Source organism: Castanea sativa, chromosome 2 (assembly GCF_040712315.1).
Source record: "Castanea sativa cultivar Marrone di Chiusa Pesio chromosome 2, ASM4071231v1".
In the NCBI taxonomy this organism is placed as follows: domain Eukaryota; kingdom Viridiplantae; phylum Streptophyta; class Magnoliopsida; order Fagales; family Fagaceae; genus Castanea; species Castanea sativa.
In genome coordinates this window covers 7211799-7230395 of record NC_134014.1, presented here as the reverse complement: position 1 = coordinate 7230395, position 18597 = coordinate 7211799, and the positions used below count along the sequence as shown (strand labels likewise).

Below are 18597 nucleotides of genomic sequence, written 5' to 3'. Positions count from 1 at the left end.
TATTATTATTATTTATTTATGGAACTAGTGGCTTTCAATTCCAAACAAAAGTCAAAACAACACAAACTCACTTACTTTCTCTTATTTTCCTGGATACAGCAAAAGCTTAATTACTTTTAAGAGAAGCAAAAGATCTCCATTCCCAGAATTGCGGGTGGTAAGCAAATGTCCAACAACTAGTTTATTTGCTCAAAAACACTATTAGTTAACAATCTTGTGATGGAACCTGTTCTCACTTGTTACAAGAGCCTCTTGAGGACCTTCCCCAACTTAGCTATTGAGCATATCTTTTGGAAAGCCAACCAATGTGTAACACCTTAGCTAAATTAGGTACTACACAATCTGCTAACTATGTTGTATGATAATCTGAATGAGATTTGACTCCAGTGCCCAGTTGCACTAAACCCATTGAGATAATGATACGTGTCACCATCACAACAAATCCAGTGCACTAGATGCACTGTACCTAAGCCTCACCCTCTGTGGTGGAGCCTTTGCGGGCTTTTGAGAAAGCCAATCCCTTTTGTAATAGAATGATTTGCATCAAATTTATTATGTCACCTTTGGCACCCAAAAATAAATTGGTCTCCATTGCCTTTTCGTTTTTCATTTTTGGATCTATTGGAGGCTACTTTGAGACTCTAATATGTTAAGTCCATTTAAGACGACTCTTGTTGGACCCAACCCAACCCATCAAGCCACAGAAAAACAAACTAGAGATGTTGGGTTAGTTCAGGCTGAGTCAAGTTAGTCGGGTTGGTGGTTGAATATGCACACCCCTCACAAAAATAAACTGTCTAAAGACTGTAATTGTAACACAAAGTCCAATATGAGAGAATTCACCACGTAACATAGTGCACCCTTGTGAGTAGGGGTGGCAAAATTTGACACGACCCGCGAACCCGACATGACACGACACAAAATTAGCAGGTTATGGGTTGAGGCTTAACGGGTTCGTGTCATATTCGGGTTGACACGACTAACCCGTTTAATAAATGTGTTGGGTTAGTGTTGAACACATAGAACCCGTTTGACCCGTCTGACCCGTATAATTAAATGATATTTTACCAATATACCCTTCAAACTCTAGGTATATAAACCTATTAGTTGTTGTGATTTATTTTCTTTGACATATTGTGATTGATTATTTGTGATATTGGGATATGCTTTAATTTCGAATGATTATTTGTAATGCAGTTACTCGTTAGTTCTGAATTTTATATTAAAAATATTTATTTGTTTGTTTTTTCATTAATTTTTATTTTTCATTTTGATAAAATCTGATAAACAGGTCGACACGACTGACCCGTTTAATAAATGGGTCATGTTAGGGTTGAGGAATCTTGACCCGTTTAATAAACATGTCGGGTTAGTGTTGACCTATGTAGTCGAATACTCATGACTTGACACGACACGAACCCGACACGCGAACACGAATTGCCACCCCTACTTGTGAGCACAAAAGCAGCTCACCTATGTAAAGTATAAATCACAACGTATTCAGTTAGCAATTAAATTCATGAAGATCATCACTATTTAAAACCAAGGACTGTCTTTGAAATCACCATCAAAATATTACACAAATGACATTTACTGCAGATTAGCATCAACAACAACAATTGTCATACTTATTTAGCCCATGTTAATTCACATACTGTCTACTGTCTACCCAATAATAAATATAAATAAAAATAAAAAAGGAAGATTGATCCAACATAGTATATGAGAATGCATAGACCTGCCACACGAGGGGCCTCTCACTTCATTTTTGCTTCCTTAAACAGAACATGACGATTCACCCGAGGGTCATATTTCCGAAACTCCAGCTTCTCAATCATCTTAGTTGGCTTCCTCTTAACATAGAAGAACCCAGTCCCAGCAGTTGAGACGAGACGGATGAAAGTTGCTGCAGCCTTCTTCTTGTTACCCATTCCTAACTACACAAGAAAACCAATGAAATAAGTATCAGAAAATACATATTCATAAGAGGTAACAACAACAACGAAAAAGCCTTAGTCCCAAATTTTGGGATTGGCTATGGATCCTCAACAAGATTAGTTAAGGTCAACCACATGTATTCTTTTTCCCCATTCTATTATATCCGAAGTCATAGCCTCTATTACTTCCTTAATTGACATGTTAATTTTAACTACTACTAATGATGTAGGTCCAACTCCCATGTATCTATGTAAAATATGTAATCATTACATGCAAATTACTATTTCACCATACCTGGTTTTGACATATAAGTTTAACAAAATATTCCTCCTCCCAAAACTTTGTCCACTCTAACAAAAAGCTCGATGGAACACATTGTGCAAACAAAACCATTTTAAACTTCGCAAAGTAAACAATTTCTTTAGGTCTGGAATCATTAATAATCAAAAAAATCCTTGAAACACAGGTTTGATAAGTGATGCAGAAAGAGAGACAACCTTCCCAACAAAAAAAAAAAAAAATTAAAGACATGCCCCAAAAGCAAGAAATCCAACAGGAAGTCAAAGATATAGGCATGTAACCGCCAAAGCTCTCCTCACCAAAAAGATTCAGTTCACTTCGTTTTTTTTCTAAGCATCATCATGTTTGTATTTTGGATCGGTGGACTGAGAAAATTTAAAGAAATTGAAGGAAATCAGTCAATGAGATTTCTAGTAATGCTTGCATATTTGTAGAGAAGAGAAAAGAAGCAAAACTATATAGGCAACAATAAACATAGAGTTAGGCGCTTAGAGTAGAATTTTTCTTTTTCTTTTTTTAAAAGTCATATTCGCTGAGTTTTGGAGGTTTGCTTGAGAATAGTACTCCACAGCAAATCGAAGAACTAGAAAATCACTTCGAGTGGGTTAGCATTTGAAAAAAAAAAAACCCTTTTACTATTATTTAAAACAATGTCACAACCTTCAAATCAGATTTCGCACAGATCAGCAAGTCAAAATCTAAGTCTGGATTCAACATCCTAAAAGAATTTGATCATCCCGCATTGCATTTTAGGTAGAACTAAGCAGAATATAGACCGTCACCAATTGCCCACCACCTAAATTAGCGATTTTAAACATGATAACAGATAATTTCAAACAATCTGCTTCTTTTCTTAGTAATGCCTCTCATTTTGCTAGTAACCCGTAATCTCTAATGCTACGTCTACAAATAGTATAATAACAATAACCAAGCCTTAGTCCCAAACTTTGAGGTCAGCGGATTCTCAACAATCTAATCAGGCTCAGCCACATACATTCTTTTTCGCCATTCTATTCTATCCATAATTAACCTCTCTTTTTTTTTCCCCCTTAATAAGCACTCCTAATTCAATAATAAGAAAACAAACAACGCGAGCAAAAATCACGATCAATGCACCATCAAAACAAAATAAACACTCAGCAAAATCTCGATTAACAAACAATGGAACTCAATCCGAATTCAAAATATGAATAGATAATTTCCACTTGACACTCCCAATTCAGGTTACTAAAAACAGTAGCAGCAGCAGCAAAAAGCAATAAGGAAGCTCCCAAGTTCAATCAAAACTCAGTTGAACTTAGGAGCTTCTTTTTCGACTTTCGGATTCAAAAGAGCAATAACTTGATTAACAGTTGAATCGCAAAGTGAAATTCATCATTTTTTTTTTTTCCTAATAGCTGAATCGAGGAGCTTCAATCTGCACAATTTTTTTTCAATTGTCATATATATTCAAAAAGCAAAAACTTTACAACGAAGACAAAAAATGAAGAGAGAATGAGAAGTTTCCGTAACGGTACCTTTTAAATCTTCGTGAAATTTTGAAAACCCAGCAAAAACCCTAGTGAGAGAAATTAGGCTGCTACAGCTAAATACTTCACTCAGGCCTTTTTCTTTTTTTCTTTTTTTCTTTTTTAATAATAAATGGTGAAATGACAAAAATGACCTCAAGAGGTGAGGTTATTACCCAAAGTGCCCCTAAAGCTCATTCATTTTTGTATCCAAGTCCAAGGTGTTTGGTTTCACAGATACAGAGTGAAAACTGGATCAGTTTTTTTGAGTGAAAGAAGTCGGTACCTACATTTCCAATTATACCCCCTAATTCTTCGCTTCTTTTTATTTTTGATTTTTTTCTTAGTGGTTTATAAGCTCACAAGTTCATTTGTTTTTTTTGTTAAATTTGTGATTTTGGAATAGGGGCGAGAGAAATTGGATTTGGATTTGGGAATTGGGGAATTGGGGAATCGTGGGATGGCGAGTGTGAGTCCGAGTAGCGCGGTGGATCCGAGCGGGGAGCCGATCCCGACGTCGGCGGTGCTGATGGCGGCGTCGAGGCACATAGGGTTGAGATGCGAAGCGGAGAACTTGGAGTTCCTCAGGTGCAAGAAGAAGGATCCTAACCCTGAGAAATGCCTCCACAAAGGCCAACAAGTCACTCGCTGCGTTCTTGGCCTGTACGTCTCTCTCTCTCTCTCTCTCTCTCTAGCGCTCATTTCCTTTTATTCTTCTTATTTCATTTCAATTTGTGCTATTTTGTTGCTTGGTTTGGGTGCTGAGGCTGAGAGAAATGTTGAAGAAGATGAAGAAATTAATATGAGTAATTGATTGAGTGTTGGAATTTTTCTTTTTTTTTAAAAAAAAAATTGGGTTTTTTGAGCTAAACTGTACTTGGTCCTCCAATGTGAGTAAAATTGACTTCATTTTGAGGCTCCGTTTGTTTCGGCGATAATGTTTTTCTAAAAAATGAGTCATTTTTTAACAAATATTTTCTATAAAACTTGATAGGAACCTTAAATAAATTGAATAATAATCTCCAAACTCTCCTTATTTAGCTTACTGTGAGATAGTTTTTATTTCACTCATTTTTCCTAATGCTATCAAATACTAGAAAACACGAAGAAGAAAAAAAAAAAAAAACAATTTTTACACAAGGTTTTCCATTGTTTGTATCGAAACAAACAGAGCGTCAAGTCGAGGTACGCAATTAACTTGATTTGAGGTGGACTTGACTTGATTTTGAAATTTGAGCGACTTTGATTTTGTGTTAAAATTGAAGGATGGAATAAAGTGAGAAAAATGTGCTAGCATTACTGAGTATTAAAAAAAACTAAAGTGTCAATGAGCTCTAGCTCAAATGATATCACCTTTGCTTGTAAGAGCAAGGTCTATGAAACCAAAGACCATACCATCCACCTTGTGAAGTTTATTTGAATCTTTTTTAATTCTTTCATCTATCTTTGGTGTCCTTGTTTTTTAAAAATATTATCTCTATCTATCAATAAAATATATATATATATATATATATATATATATATATAGAGAGAGAGAGAGAGAGAGAGAGAGGTGGAGACAGGGTTTTCTCTAAATCTTATTCTACAGTTTTGTTGTAATTGTTTGTGTTTCCTTTAGAATTAAAGTTCTTTGGTCTATATTGTTAACAACATCCCAATGTGAACCATTCATTATTAAATGAGTGGTTTTGGTTTTCTTATGTCTTCAGCCTTTAATCAAAACAGTGTCTAACACTGAGTTTGGAATCTATATAAGCCATTGATAACGTGGTGAGAGATAAACTGCAATTCAATTTGAATGTATACGTTCTCTTATGATTGGAATCAAGAAAAGGCAAGGGAAGGTATCATTATATGATTGTTTGACTTCTATTGTTTGTGATTCCCTGTGTTTTGTTGTGTGCAAGTATGCAACCCTTAACTTAGTGTCTCTCTAACTACATCCATGAAGAAAGAACGTTCTGTTGGTATGCAGGATTTATCTTGGGTATAAGTCAAATTTAACAATGTTTCTTCTTGAATAATATGATTAAATGATAAGGCTGTCTCTCTTTATGGTGTCCTGAGACTAAATATCCTTAGGAATTGCAAAAACATTTTGCCTGTAGCTTCCCTCTGCTAAATTTGACTGCAGATAATCCCCTATAGACCCTCCACAAGGTGAATTTTCAATCCATATTGACATTCAGAACTCATTGTTGTTTAACCTCATATTTCAATTCTATCTTCTTCATTTTTCTACTCAACATTTAATCTTTGATCTTCAACCTTTTTCCTTGTATAATCAATCATATAATGCATAGCATTGTAGGCAGAGTTCTTTCTTAACATTATACTCTTCTGGAAAACCTCCACACCTATTGGGGGGGATACACTTAGGGGAGACTCCAATTGAGTAGTTAATGTAATATATAGGGTCACCACTTTACCCAAAAGCTTAAAGACTGGTTTTGGGTCCAATTATGTTATATTAAGAACTCATTCTTCTCAATGCTATCCAATGTGGGACTTCACTACTCAACTAACCACACTATTCACACGTGAATATTCTAATACCACCAAAATAAACTCTAGAATATCATTGTTTGTTAGTTTTTGGGATGGAGATTTTGTAATGTTGAATCTTCACAACCAATATTTTGAATGAGGAACCCAGATAACATATTTGCAATAGCTGTTATTTGTAATAAAACATCACAATCTAGGCTATGATCAAGTAGAACATGATCATGATGACATGACTTGATTAAGGTCAGCTGCCCCGCTTTTCTGAATAAATAGCTGTGGCTTTACTTCGCAACCACATGCCCATGCTTTTGATTCAGTTAATGCTTGTTGTAGCTCATTGTTGGAAATTCTTCTGGCTTGAAATGAAATTGTCTGATGGTCACTACTTACGGAGAAACTATTTTTGTTATCCTATTCTTTTCAAATAATTGAACTTTCTGGGCTGCAGAGTTCTGTATCTCATTTAGTGAAACTTAAAATCAGGCTCTCTTATCTTAGGTTGTTATGTCTAAAACTTGATAGAGATGTGTCCACATTGAGTTGTACGTGAAAATCATCCAAAAAGCTCATTGGATTTTTCTATGACTAATCTTATGAAATCCAAGTTGAAGCAACAGAAATCACAGAGTCAGATTACTCAGATAATTACACTGCTCTGTGGTTTCCTCTATGCCCTCAAGGAGGCATAACCCCCCTGCCCCCACCCTCAACCCCTTTGCAATAGTATGTTGAAACTGTAGATGATATTTCTTGAATTTATAATGTTCAAGTTTCTTTTTAAGCTGGACTAGTATGTTTAAATTATTCCCATTCATTAGAACATGACATTGGACAACTCAACTCTTCAAATGAGCCTCCGTTAAGCCTAGTAGGATATTCTTTCAGGTGTAATTTTTTGGACATTCATTTTCATGTACTCCCTATAATTCACAAAAATTACATAATTCATTCTTGAGGCCACATAATTTCTTTATGGTTCTGTTATACTTTATGGAACTTATGTGTAGTATTCTATCAAACTATTTGCATGGTACTTCTTAAGATTTTGCATCATACATGCACAGTGGTATGCTTGTTGCATTTTTAATGATGGGATTGTTGGCCCTTGCAGGCTGAAAGATCTTCACCAGAGGTGCACAAAAGAGATGGATGGTTATGTTGGATGTTTGTACTACTATACAAATGAGTTTGATTTTTGTCGCAAAGAGCAGCAAGAATTTGAGAAAGTATGCCCTTTGGAATGAGAAAATAAGCCTAATCCCATGAGCACAATAATATAGGCATATTGCATTGAGCAAGTGCTGTTGTTGCACACAGTTTTAATTGAACTTGTCTTCGACATGGATATTTGTCAACCATTTTGTATGTTCAGTGTTCAGATTTTTCATTGGAAATGTTTCCAATCTCAACAATGTTGCCCTCTTTTCAAGCATAATTATCGATGACTACTTTTCAAGAATTTAATCATTGATGCCCCTTTCTTTTTATGTATCTGGTAAGCATATTTTATTGGTATTGTGCTTGAGAATGGCTTACAAGGACTAGAGCGCCAGAACTGCATCAGAATGTAGCCTAATGCCTACTGTTTCACAATATTAAGATCTTATTCTTATAATATGATCGATCATACTGGAGCATTCTAAGATTGTTCTTTAGTGGTAGAAGCAATGGGAACGTGGCAGGTTACAGGTGATGGCATGGCATCATTGCTACCTCATAGAGAAATCAACCGTGTGTGTTGTTTCTACGTTTAATGTTTGAATGTCACTTCAGAGCAAGTGGACAGCTCTACGCATCTACCTCGCATTTCAACAATAGCTGTGTCATGAGGCTATAACTCCTGCGAACCATAAATCTCATCGTGCCTCAATTTGATCTTTAGGACAGAACTAAAATATCAGGGCAGAGTCATCTCGTCCAACCTTTTGCTCTGTTCTGTTAATTTGGGCCGATTTCACAAACTTAATTTGGGCTGATTTCACACACTGCATGGTATTATATGTATTCGATGCATATAACATGTGAGAGGGTGAATACCACATTAATGTGATCTACTCCCATAATGGAGGTCACATGTAACACGTTACACAAAATATGAAAATAAGAACTCCTTTAAATGTTAAATCGGGTAGCTTGATTCATCCAACCGTAGGTCTAACAGAAAGAACATTCTTTGGGCTGGCAGTGGCAGGAGTTGTATCGTGCTAATATACATTAGTTTAGCGCAATTTTTGGGTCTTCAAAAGAAAAATGCTACTACCATATATTATTTTTTTGCCTGGACATTTTTCCTAGCCTTTTAAGCTTATGTACAACCTTTTTTAATCTCTGCTTTTCTTGGTACAATTATACGTTTACACAACTTATTTTTAAGCACAATAAACCAATGAAAATAAACTCCCCCAGTCCCCACCATATGAAAGATGAAATGAAAGGCAACAAAGGCGCCAATGATATACGAAATTAGTAAGCAGCAAAATAGACCTATGCATATCAAAAGTATATGCTTCTCCGGTAATGCCTTCTACCACAGATGAAATTTTGGCATGAACATATCAACTTTTATGCATCACCTGGAACCTGGTAGTTTCATCTAGGACACCCATGTAACTAGAAAATGAACCACCACAGCCAAAGATCAAACCATGAGGATGGGCAGCACCGCCAATCACCACATATATAAGGGACAAATTGTTAATTAATTCAAAAACATTTATGCCAAAATAAATTTTAAAACTAAAAGCTACAAGTTGCAATTTGTACAATAAATAATCCATTCCCACAAAGTTGCTAATGGTGACTTACAGTCGAATGGAAATTACTTTGCACCCCAAATAAGGTAATGGTTTTCAAAAACCAAAGCAACCATAGAAATGAGTTAATGCTCCTTCAGAAATTACAAGCACCCATTTGACTAACAAATGAAAGGGTTAAATCTGACAAAACACGACCACAGGATAACAACAGTCATAATATTACCAATGTGCACACCCTTCCAAATACGAAACTCAATCTTCCTCTAGCCAAACTAGTGTTCCGAATTCGCTTTAAACCAGTGAAAGCCCAACATGAGAGCAGCATGCGACAACCATCAGCGAGGACTGCACAGAAAAATTAAAGAAACAGTCACCTTTCTTTAATTAACCAGTGCAGATTTGATAAAGAAATATTATCTTTAGATCTTCAATTAGGGAACAACAACAGATACTGTCCGTGAAAATGGAACCTCAAGAGATCCATATGTAGAGCCATTTTTTCCTAAATAATTTAGATCTAGAAACTAACACGAAGGCAAAACTTTCTAGCCCTAAACGGCAATCATAACCCAATGAATAAGACCAACCTTATTGAATTTATTTAAAGATTCAAGTATAGATGACCAAATATGACACATAAAGACCAGATATAGCGATGATAAAGAGTGTAAAAGATGTGCATTAGAGAGAAGACAATCATTAATAGAAACTGAAAAAATATAAAAGGCTTCCTACCTGTAGGATTGTGACCGAGATGGACTGCGATTATTGCCCCTTGGACTCAATGACCTACTTGGGGCAAAATCCCTCTCATCTTGGGGACTCCGACCATTTTCTCTTGGACTCGGGGACCTCCTGTACTCCCTCTCATCACGTGGGGGAGGTGATCGTGAAAATGACCTAGATCGCACGGGAGAACGATAATCATCCCTAGCCACATGGTCCCTGTCTCAGTGGCAAGAGGCATACATTAATTTATAAAATAAGAATAAAAAAGGATAAGAAGGAAAACCACAGCTGATAAATCAGCGCATAGAAGAGAACTACATATATCCACACTGAATAAATCACACCAACGAGAATCATCTCTACTTTTCACAAGCAGAAACCTGTCCAAATTGTTATATCCATAAAGTTTCATCAACAAAAGTAAGTTCAACACACAGTCAATGAGATTAAAAATGGGTTTTTGTTTTATCACTTACATCCTCTTCAAAATCTAATTGATCAAAATATGGCCTTTACCTGCACCTTTCCAGGATTTCGGAACAAAAATATGACACTTGATCCAAACAGTGAAAGTTAGGCTCTATAATGATGCAGTGGATGATCAGCATCTGCTAACTTCATAGCTTTCTTGGCACCAACTTTCTAAAACCTCAAACTATCTTTTTCTTGGACAATGTCCTCATATCTCTATCAGTAAAAACTTTGAATTGCTTCCCTTCTTTGAAGAAGATTTCTTTCTTTGGCCAAATATATGCTCTATTGTTTCTTTCTTAACTGGATGGTATATGCAAAACAAGATATCAAACTTAACAAAGTTTTTATGAAAAAAATATAACTTGAAAAGTTTCAATAAGAAGGAAAGTATAAAGTGCTCTCATGATTCGAATCATCTCTTCTTTTTATAATCATGATTCGAATCATCTCTTGAACCAAATTTATCTTAGTCAAGTTCATTCAAGAGTAGCCAGCCTCACAAACCAAATGTAGGACAGGAAAGCCCATGCAAGTTGTAGAAAATAACTGGGGAATGGGAGATTATAGACAATACTTATGGAGAAACTTTGATAGAAATGTAAGCAAGTTGCCCATCACTTTATGCTCTCTTTTCTTGTTAATCTTTTTTAACCCAGAAGTCTTTAAAGTCTCCCCTTTCACTTTAATATCTGCATAAACAATGCCACCGGCAGATATTATTCATTGGAACACATGCGACATTACCTCTAAGATAACAACGTCCGTACATCAAAAAGTCACAACAAAGGATGGTCATCAAGGTTAAAGGACTGGAAATTACTTTTTAACTTTCCAAGACATCAAGCAGTAAACCTGCAATATTTTCTCAATCTCACACCAACAACCAAAAGGAAAAGAACTGCAATACTCGGTTGTTAAAATTTCTTATATAAACAATTTTGCAACATCCGTAGATAAGGTGACTATTATACAAAAGCTTATTATTCCTGATATACTAACCTCCAATGAAAACCCAAAAGACATATATGTCAGAAATTGTTCGTGTCAAATGTAAATTTTCCTTCAAAAGTATAACAAAGCCATACAATTTCACCAAGAAACAAAAACAAACAACAAAGAAAAACATAACAGGTAACAATCTACCAGAATTCACGCAAAGGCATACAGAAACAGTGTTCAGATACCAAAATATAAACTAACAACAATTTTGACTCATAAGTGCTACCAATGAAAATATCAAGTATATTAGTTTTAAATTCAAGCTGTGTATACTGATTCTCCACCTGTGCCACTTAAATTTATTGGCTGCACAAATCAACATCAGATAAAAATAAATATAATAAATTCACATCCATGAAAATTGAGATCCGGCAGATATTCACATACCACCCTTTTTCTTACTTAATGAAATCAGTATTACAAAATCAGATGAACATTTAAATTATAATCTCACAATACAACAAAGTATAATCTATTACACAGCCAATCCCAAGCATAGGAAAGTGTAAGGGTTGTTTTGTTTAGACAATCAAAGGAACACAAATGGTCAAATGGAAGGCTTTAATGAGTTCAATTAATTATATTACATTTGCAATAACAAAACGATCGTATTGAACACAATTATTCACATTATTCTGAGCTTCTTGTTCAAGTTTTATAGGCAATCTCCCATAACTACTTGATATATAGCAGAAGCATAGCCATTTCTCCATGACTCTATGGAGCAATTTAAAGTTTTTTTTTTTTTAATTCAATTTTACACTAAGTGGGGGAAGGGGAATTAGAACCTTGGTTCTCCTCATGGACTCAAAACATTTTTGCCTGGACCCAACAACATATGAAATAAACAATACCACATATGCATACCCATTGAGTTATAACAAATAAGATGTACATACCCACCTCAAGGAACATTTAAAAAAGAACTATGCTCCAAACACACTGGACTAAAGTAATAAGAGAGGAAATAATAACATTTAAAATTCCTAATTATAGCGAAAACTCTTCTAATGGATAGAATGCAAACCTTGAGTCGCGCCTAACTGGAGTTGGAGACCTTGAGTCAGCTGTGAGGGGAAAAAAGAAGAATCAGGATAATTTAGTAGAGATTTTAAAGGTAACTTCATAACCTCATTTCACAAAGAGCTACAAATATACTTTTACAATTTTATATATAAATAAAAATTAAATGCACAAGTAAAAGTTCAAACTGACAGTGGTATCGACGTCGAGGGGACCGTGGTGGAGTTCTCCTTCTACGGCTACCTCCATATCGATCGCTACTTTATTAGGGACAGGAGAGTAAGAAAAGAAAAACAGGGTCAACAGGTGATTGATTAAGTAAACATTTTACATCCAATTCTAGGTAAATTCAGATATAGTCAAAATGCTAACAACAACAACAACAACAACAATAATAATAATAATATATAATTATTACTATTATTATTATTATTATTATTATTATAAGAAAAAGTATTGATGCATAACCGAAGTGAACCCAATGTTGTAATACCTTACGCGGGTAGTTGTACGCATTTCTTGAGGAGTTTTTCTGTTCTCTTCAGCAAACACAATTCTTATCTCCCGTCCACCAATAATTGTATGGTTCAGTTGTTGTTTTGCTTCCAAAGCATCTTCAGCATAACGGTACTTCACAAATCCAAAGCCTCGTGGCTCCCTAAAATTACAAAAGAACACAATTCAACATTGTGATTTTAAATTCTGTAATAATGGAAGCAAAAATTCAGCAAATTAGCAAGTAAATGAATATCCATTTCATAGAAGTATTTCCTCAATGAATTCTACTTCTTTCAACACACATAAACATCAACAGTAAGAAATTAAAGGACTTCTAACATTGAACTAATCTATAATTTTACCAAATTCCAATCTTGTAACCAATATCTTAATATGAGACATGTTTTTTACTCTGGACATGTAGAATTAAAAATATAAAGCTGCAGTATTCATTCTTGATTAATATTAAGCATAAAATCTATTTTTTATAACTAATATTAAGTATAAAATCTACACAAAAGCAATAAATAGGTTGCTGTTTTACAATCCAAAACATAAGGATAGCATCTCAATACAATCTATTCTAGGCATATGCACGTAGTTTCTCTCACACAGTTTCACAGCTCCCATGAAGAATTAGAATACAGATATAACTAAGCTCACAAGCAACACAGCAAAGGATTCAATTTCTCATGACCTTAGCGCAACGGCAAGTGCCCACCATCAAGCAACATGTCACGAGTTGAAGTCTGGGAGTAAGGCTGACTGCCAACCACCCAAGTGGGGAGCTCATACACTGAATTCAACCCTTTTTTCTTAAGCTACACACACACCCAATGAGCCTTAAACCATGACCTCGTGTACAAGGTGCCAATTGAGCTAGAGCTCATTGGCAATTCAAGTTGGGGAATCAGCCTCTCCAAAAAAGTTAAGGCTGACTACTGACCACCTCTCTCAAAACTCAGAGAAACCGCCTTTTTTTTAAAGTTACACACGCACCCAGTGGGTCAACTTCAGGTAGGAGGTGCCAATTGAGCAGAGCTCATTGGCAATTCAAGTCAAGGAATCAGCATCTCCAAAATTTTGGGGTAAGGTAGACTTACCAACCACCCCTCTCAAACCTCAGAGAAGCAGGAGCCTCATGCACTGAATTCAACCTCTAATGGGTCTTAAACCATGACCTCAGGTAGGAGGTGCCAATTAAGCTAGAGCTCATTGGCAATTCAACTTCTCACTATCCAACCTATAGTGTGCAATTGGAAACCAATGAAAATTATAAATTATTTCACTATTCAGTTTATTTTTGCTGCTATTCATCACCCCACCGCACTTTTTATACTATTTACAACACCACAATACTATTTCAACTAACTTTTACATTTATCTACCATTCTTTCAGCAATAAATTTTCAGTTTCAGCAAAATAAGCGGTATCCAAACAGGCCCATAAAGTCCATAGAAGCAACCAGTTTTGACATGCAACACACAAACAACGAAACTCGAAAATAAAAAAAAAAATAAAAAATCAACCATGTGGGCATGTGTAGTAACAAAAATCAAGCATACCCAGTATAGTAATTCTTCGGAAGATAAACATCCTTCACTTGACCAAACCGCTCGAATGGACCCCTCAGATCTTCAGGCCTGAAGTAAACACCATAATTTAAACCCTTAATTAATTCCAACTTTTTTTCTAATAATCCAGAACCAATTCATCAAATTAGAATTAGAACTTGAAAAAAAATTGAACATAAACACAAACCAATTAAGAAATTCATGAAACTATAAAATTAAAAATTATTGAAGGAGTAGAAAAGACCTAGCGTCAAGGGGGAGATTGCGAACGAGCAAGCCAGAAGGAGCAGGAGAGCGACGCTGGTCTCTGTACGACCTGCCGTCACGGTAGCGATCGCGAGGCTCGTCGTCGTAGTATCGCTTGCGGCCACGCGGCGGAGTTCTGCTACGGCGGCGAGGGCTGTAGCTTCTGCTTCGGCTTCTGTACCTCGCCATATTTTTGCTTTTGCTTTTGCTTTTGCTTTTTTTGGGGGGGGAGGGAAAAAACCCTAGAAGGAGAAGACGAGCAGAGAGAGCAAAAACCCTAACCCTAGAGGAAGAAAAAAGAATAGTGAATTTGTTGTTGTTGTTGTTGTGTCGCGTGATGGGTTTAAGTTTTGGAGGGAGAGAGAGAGAGAGAAAGAGAGATTAGGTTTCGAGTTTTATTGGGGAGACCAATTTCTATATATAATACGTAATCCCTTTTTCACTGTGCACTGACTGACCAGACACTCGGACTCGGTAAAGCTTTCTTGCTAGTTAAGAGTCTGTTTGGGGCTTATTAAGTCTTTTTCCTTTTTCTTTTTCTTTTTTATTTGATATTTATTTGATTGATTGTGACAGAGCATTCCTCTACTAAGGGTGTTTAGTGGAGTAATTTGAGTTATGTTATTTAGGTGTTTTTGATATATGTGCGGGTAAAAAAGTGTAAAAATGTGTGTAATGTTGTTTTATTGGGAGACCAATTTTTATATATAATAAGTAACCCTTTTTTCACTGTGCACTGACTGAGCAGACACTCGGTGAGCTTTCTTGCTAGTTAAGAGTCTATTTGGCGCTTATTAAGTCTTTTTTTCTTCTTCTTTTCTTTTTTTTTTCTTTGATATTTTTTTGATTGATTGAGTTAGAGCATTCCCATCGAGATTATTAGAGCTCCGAACGTGTCGAGTGAAGTTGAACTGAATACTAAATTTTTAAATTTGTTCAGTTTTTTGAACCTAAGCTCATTATCAAACAATATTTCATGTTAGAATTTGATTCATTTTGTTGTCAAACAATCTTAAACTTGTTCATGAGTTACTTAATTAATTTATTCTTTTTCAATATATAGTAAAACTAATACTAAAATTTACTCCATTCACAAATTTATAAATTTTTTCCTATGAATAGACTGTTTAAATTATTGATAAATATAAACACATTTAAATATGTATAGAGAGTGTTGAATTGAGCATCGCGTTCAGAGCATCCACAACAGTAGAGCTATTTTTTTAGCTATTTTGCACAACAAAAAAACTACTTTACCTATTTTACCTACTTATTTTACAAAACATCTAGCAATAGTAGATGTATTTTAGCTTTCAACACAATAAAATAATATCAACATCACAATAAAATAATATATCTATTACAATAAAATAATACATCCCACTACCAAAACAACACCACAAACAGATCAATGGCACAGTCCATAACCACTACCAACCAAGAACAACCGCCCACAACCACCCGACAACAACTACCAAGCCAAGAACAACCACTCACAACCATTGTCAAAATTCATCTCTATTCTTAACCACCGCAAATGCAATAACCAACTCTATCATCTTCCAAATTGTTTTCCACAAAATGAAACAAAATTCAGCAAACTTGAGGTTAATAGTGTCCACCTCTTTGTTCTGGTTCACCAACTCAGAATAGTATTTCCTGAAGAGGTTCAGGTTAGTTCCAATGAAGTGGGAACGTGAGATTGAGCAAGTTGGATGAGGCAAAAGATGGGAATTTGAGGTGGGTGAGTTTGAAACAAGTGAGTGGAAGGAAGATGAAGATGAAGAAATGGGTATTAGAGATCGATGAAAAGGGTGTGGGGTTTGGGTCGGCGATGGAGCTTGGATCGGCATTGGGTGAGCGATGAGATGGAGGACTGGGTGAGATGGGTCAGCGGCATGGGGAGGTGGTTCGGGGCGTGGAGGAATGGGCAAGATGGTGCACAAACCGGAGACAAACCTAAAACAAGGAAGAGATGGAGGACTAGGCGAGATAGGTCTCGGCAATGAGGGAGAGAGAGAAAAAAATGAGAAGGAAAAAGGAAGAAAGAAGAGAAGCCGAAGAGAGAGAAAAGAAAGAAAAGATAAAGTATTTTTTTAATGAGAGAAAAGAGAGAGAGTTTAATATATGTACAAAAAAAAAAAAAAATTAGCTACTTGCTACAATGCACAACCATAAATGGCTATGCACTGTAGTTGGTAGCTAAAAATTTTTAGTTATAGCACCATTGTTGTAGCATGTATTTTAAGTATTAGTGGTGCTAAGAATAGTAATATAGCTATTTAGCACCACTATTGCTAGTGCTGTCACAACTATTGCTAGTGCTGTCACAAATTTATATCTATATCTATATATCTATACATAAATGTAAAAATTAAAAGGTAGCATTAATTGTTGTTAACTTGTTATTATCATGTTAAGTCACATCAGCGTAGAAATTCAATCCACCTTGGTCCATTTCAGTTGACTTCAGTCCATTTATGTACATTCGGTCCACTTTGGTCTACTACGGTCTATTCAGTCCACTTTGGTCCAATTCGGTCTATTTAGTCCATTATGCTCACTCTCTTTCATTCTTTCTTGCAACTCTACTTTAGATTGATTGATTTGTATGCTTATAATATTTCTACTTTGGATTGTTTTGATGTTGTGTTTCTTCAGTCCTCGCTTTCATTCTAATTCATCAAATTATAATTAGAATTAAAATTTGGAATATAAATAAAAAACCAATTAAGAAATTCATGAAACTATAAAATAAAATAAAAACAAATTAAAATTATTGAAGGAGTAAAAAATACCTAGTGTTAAGGGGGAGATTGCGAACAAGCAAGGCAAAAGGAGCAGTAGAGCAACCCTGGTCTCTATATGACCTGCCATCATGGTAGTAATCATGAGGCTTGTCATCGTAGTATCGCTTACGACCATGTGGCGGGATTCTGCTATCGCAACGAGAGCTATAACTTCTGCTTCGACTTCTGTACCTCGCCATTTTTTGTTTTTCTTTTTTTGGGAAACCCTAGAAGGAGGAGAAGAGCAGAGCAAGCAATAACCCTAACCCTAGGTGAAGAAAAGAGAATAGTGAATTTGTTGCATCATGTGGGTTTCGAAAGTTTTGGAGGGAGGGATAAGGGTGTGCGTTTTATTAGAAGGCCAATTTACACACACACACACACATATTCCAAAAATAACCCTTTTTCACTATGGATTGAGTGAGCAGTCACTTGGTAGGCTTTCTTGAAAGTCAGTTTGTAAGAAGAGGGTGTTTAAGAGTTTATATAAAATTATCATATAAAATTAGGCATTTTTTTGCCAAATATTTAGTTCTTGCAAATATATATAATCTACCCAAAGTTATTTAGTTATGTTAAAAAATGAGTTTAGTAAACTTGAATTTTAAATAAACTAGTTTGTAACCCCATGCATATGCATGTATATACTTAAAGATATACAATAAGATGCATAATATAATTCATATATATGTATATATAATTTAAATACTATTGATAGTCATTTTTATATTTTGTTAACTCTTTTAAAAAAAAATTGTAAGAATATTATTAGGTATAAAATGTAAATTGTCAATTTTTAAAATTATTATGAAGCACTTTTTTCTTTTACCATTCATTTATTTTAGATTCTTTAGTTTTTGTACTTAATAACTCACTTGGATGAATATTTATGATGTGGTCCTACATTTGATTCTAAAATTAAGAAATAAAACTCATTAAAAATAAATAATTTAGGACACATGGTACAAATTTGGAACTCTAATTTGGAATTTTAATTTAAATTTCTCTTAGCTTCACCTATTATTATTATTATTATTATTATTATTATTATTATTATTATTATTATTATTATTATATAGATGTATATATAGATGACTTATAAACTTGAATTGTTTATAGTTTTACAAAAAAAAAGGCTCATAAATATAAAATAATTAAAAAATTATGTTTTTTTTTATGGTTTACTTATATTGAACTCCTCATTTTTTACACTAAAATAACTCATTTGGTACAAAAATTAAAAAACTTAGATTA

The 18597-nt window shown here is 34.9% G+C and overlaps 3 protein-coding genes across 8 annotated transcripts; 1 reads left to right on the top strand and 2 right to left on the bottom strand.

Moving 5' to 3' along the window:
* Nucleotides 1-1533: 1533 nt before the first annotated feature.
* LOC142623487 (uncharacterized) lies at nucleotides 1534-3839 on the bottom strand. Of its 3 annotated transcripts, none has more exons than XR_012842152.1 (2): nucleotides 3580-3737; nucleotides 1534-1937 (listed from the first exon to the last, which is right to left on the bottom strand). XR_012842152.1 is itself a non-coding variant. In XM_075796916.1 (2 exons), the coding sequence occupies exon 2, from the start codon at nucleotides 1929-1931 to the stop codon at nucleotides 1758-1760; it is 174 nt and encodes a 57-aa protein (XP_075653031.1). In that variant the 5' UTR covers nucleotides 1932-1937; nucleotides 3756-3839; the 3' UTR covers nucleotides 1534-1757. The 3 variants fall into 3 exon arrangements, 2 of the variants coding, with proteins under 2 accessions (XP_075653031.1, XP_075653032.1); XM_075796916.1 differs by lacking the exon at nucleotides 3580-3737 and adding an exon at nucleotides 3756-3839; XM_075796917.1 differs by lacking the exon at nucleotides 3580-3737 and adding an exon at nucleotides 3756-3838 and having other exon boundaries at nucleotides 1534-1933.
* An 88-nt stretch (nucleotides 3840-3927) lies between these two features.
* Nucleotides 3928-7721, top strand: LOC142624595 (NADH dehydrogenase [ubiquinone] 1 alpha subcomplex subunit 8-B). 3 transcript variants are annotated; one of them, XM_075798239.1, is made up of 3 exons: nucleotides 3928-4024; nucleotides 4153-4409; nucleotides 7366-7721. In XM_075798239.1, exons 2-3 carry the CDS (start codon nucleotides 4207-4209, stop codon nucleotides 7496-7498), a joined length of 336 nt encoding a protein of 111 aa, XP_075654354.1. In that variant the 5' UTR covers nucleotides 3928-4024; nucleotides 4153-4206; the 3' UTR covers nucleotides 7499-7721. The 3 variants fall into 3 exon arrangements, with proteins under 3 accessions (XP_075654354.1, XP_075654355.1, XP_075654356.1); XM_075798240.1 differs by having other exon boundaries at nucleotides 3956-4028; XM_075798241.1 differs by lacking the exon at nucleotides 3928-4024 and having other exon boundaries at nucleotides 4107-4409.
* Nucleotides 7722-8966: 1245 nt separating this feature from the next.
* LOC142624496 (serine/arginine-rich SC35-like splicing factor SCL28) lies at nucleotides 8967-14954 on the bottom strand. 2 transcript variants are annotated; one of them, XM_075798070.1, is made up of 7 exons: nucleotides 14553-14954; nucleotides 14300-14377; nucleotides 12729-12893; nucleotides 12428-12495; nucleotides 12240-12279; nucleotides 9746-9955; nucleotides 8967-9355 (listed from the first exon to the last, which is right to left on the bottom strand). In XM_075798070.1, the coding sequence occupies exons 1-7, from the start codon at nucleotides 14741-14743 to the stop codon at nucleotides 9346-9348; spliced, it is 762 nt and encodes a 253-aa protein (XP_075654185.1). In that variant the 5' UTR covers nucleotides 14744-14954; the 3' UTR covers nucleotides 8967-9345. The 2 variants fall into 2 exon arrangements, with proteins under 2 accessions (XP_075654185.1, XP_075654186.1); XM_075798071.1 differs by having other exon boundaries at nucleotides 12428-12492; nucleotides 14553-14943.
* Nucleotides 14955-18597: the final 3643 nt, after the last annotated feature.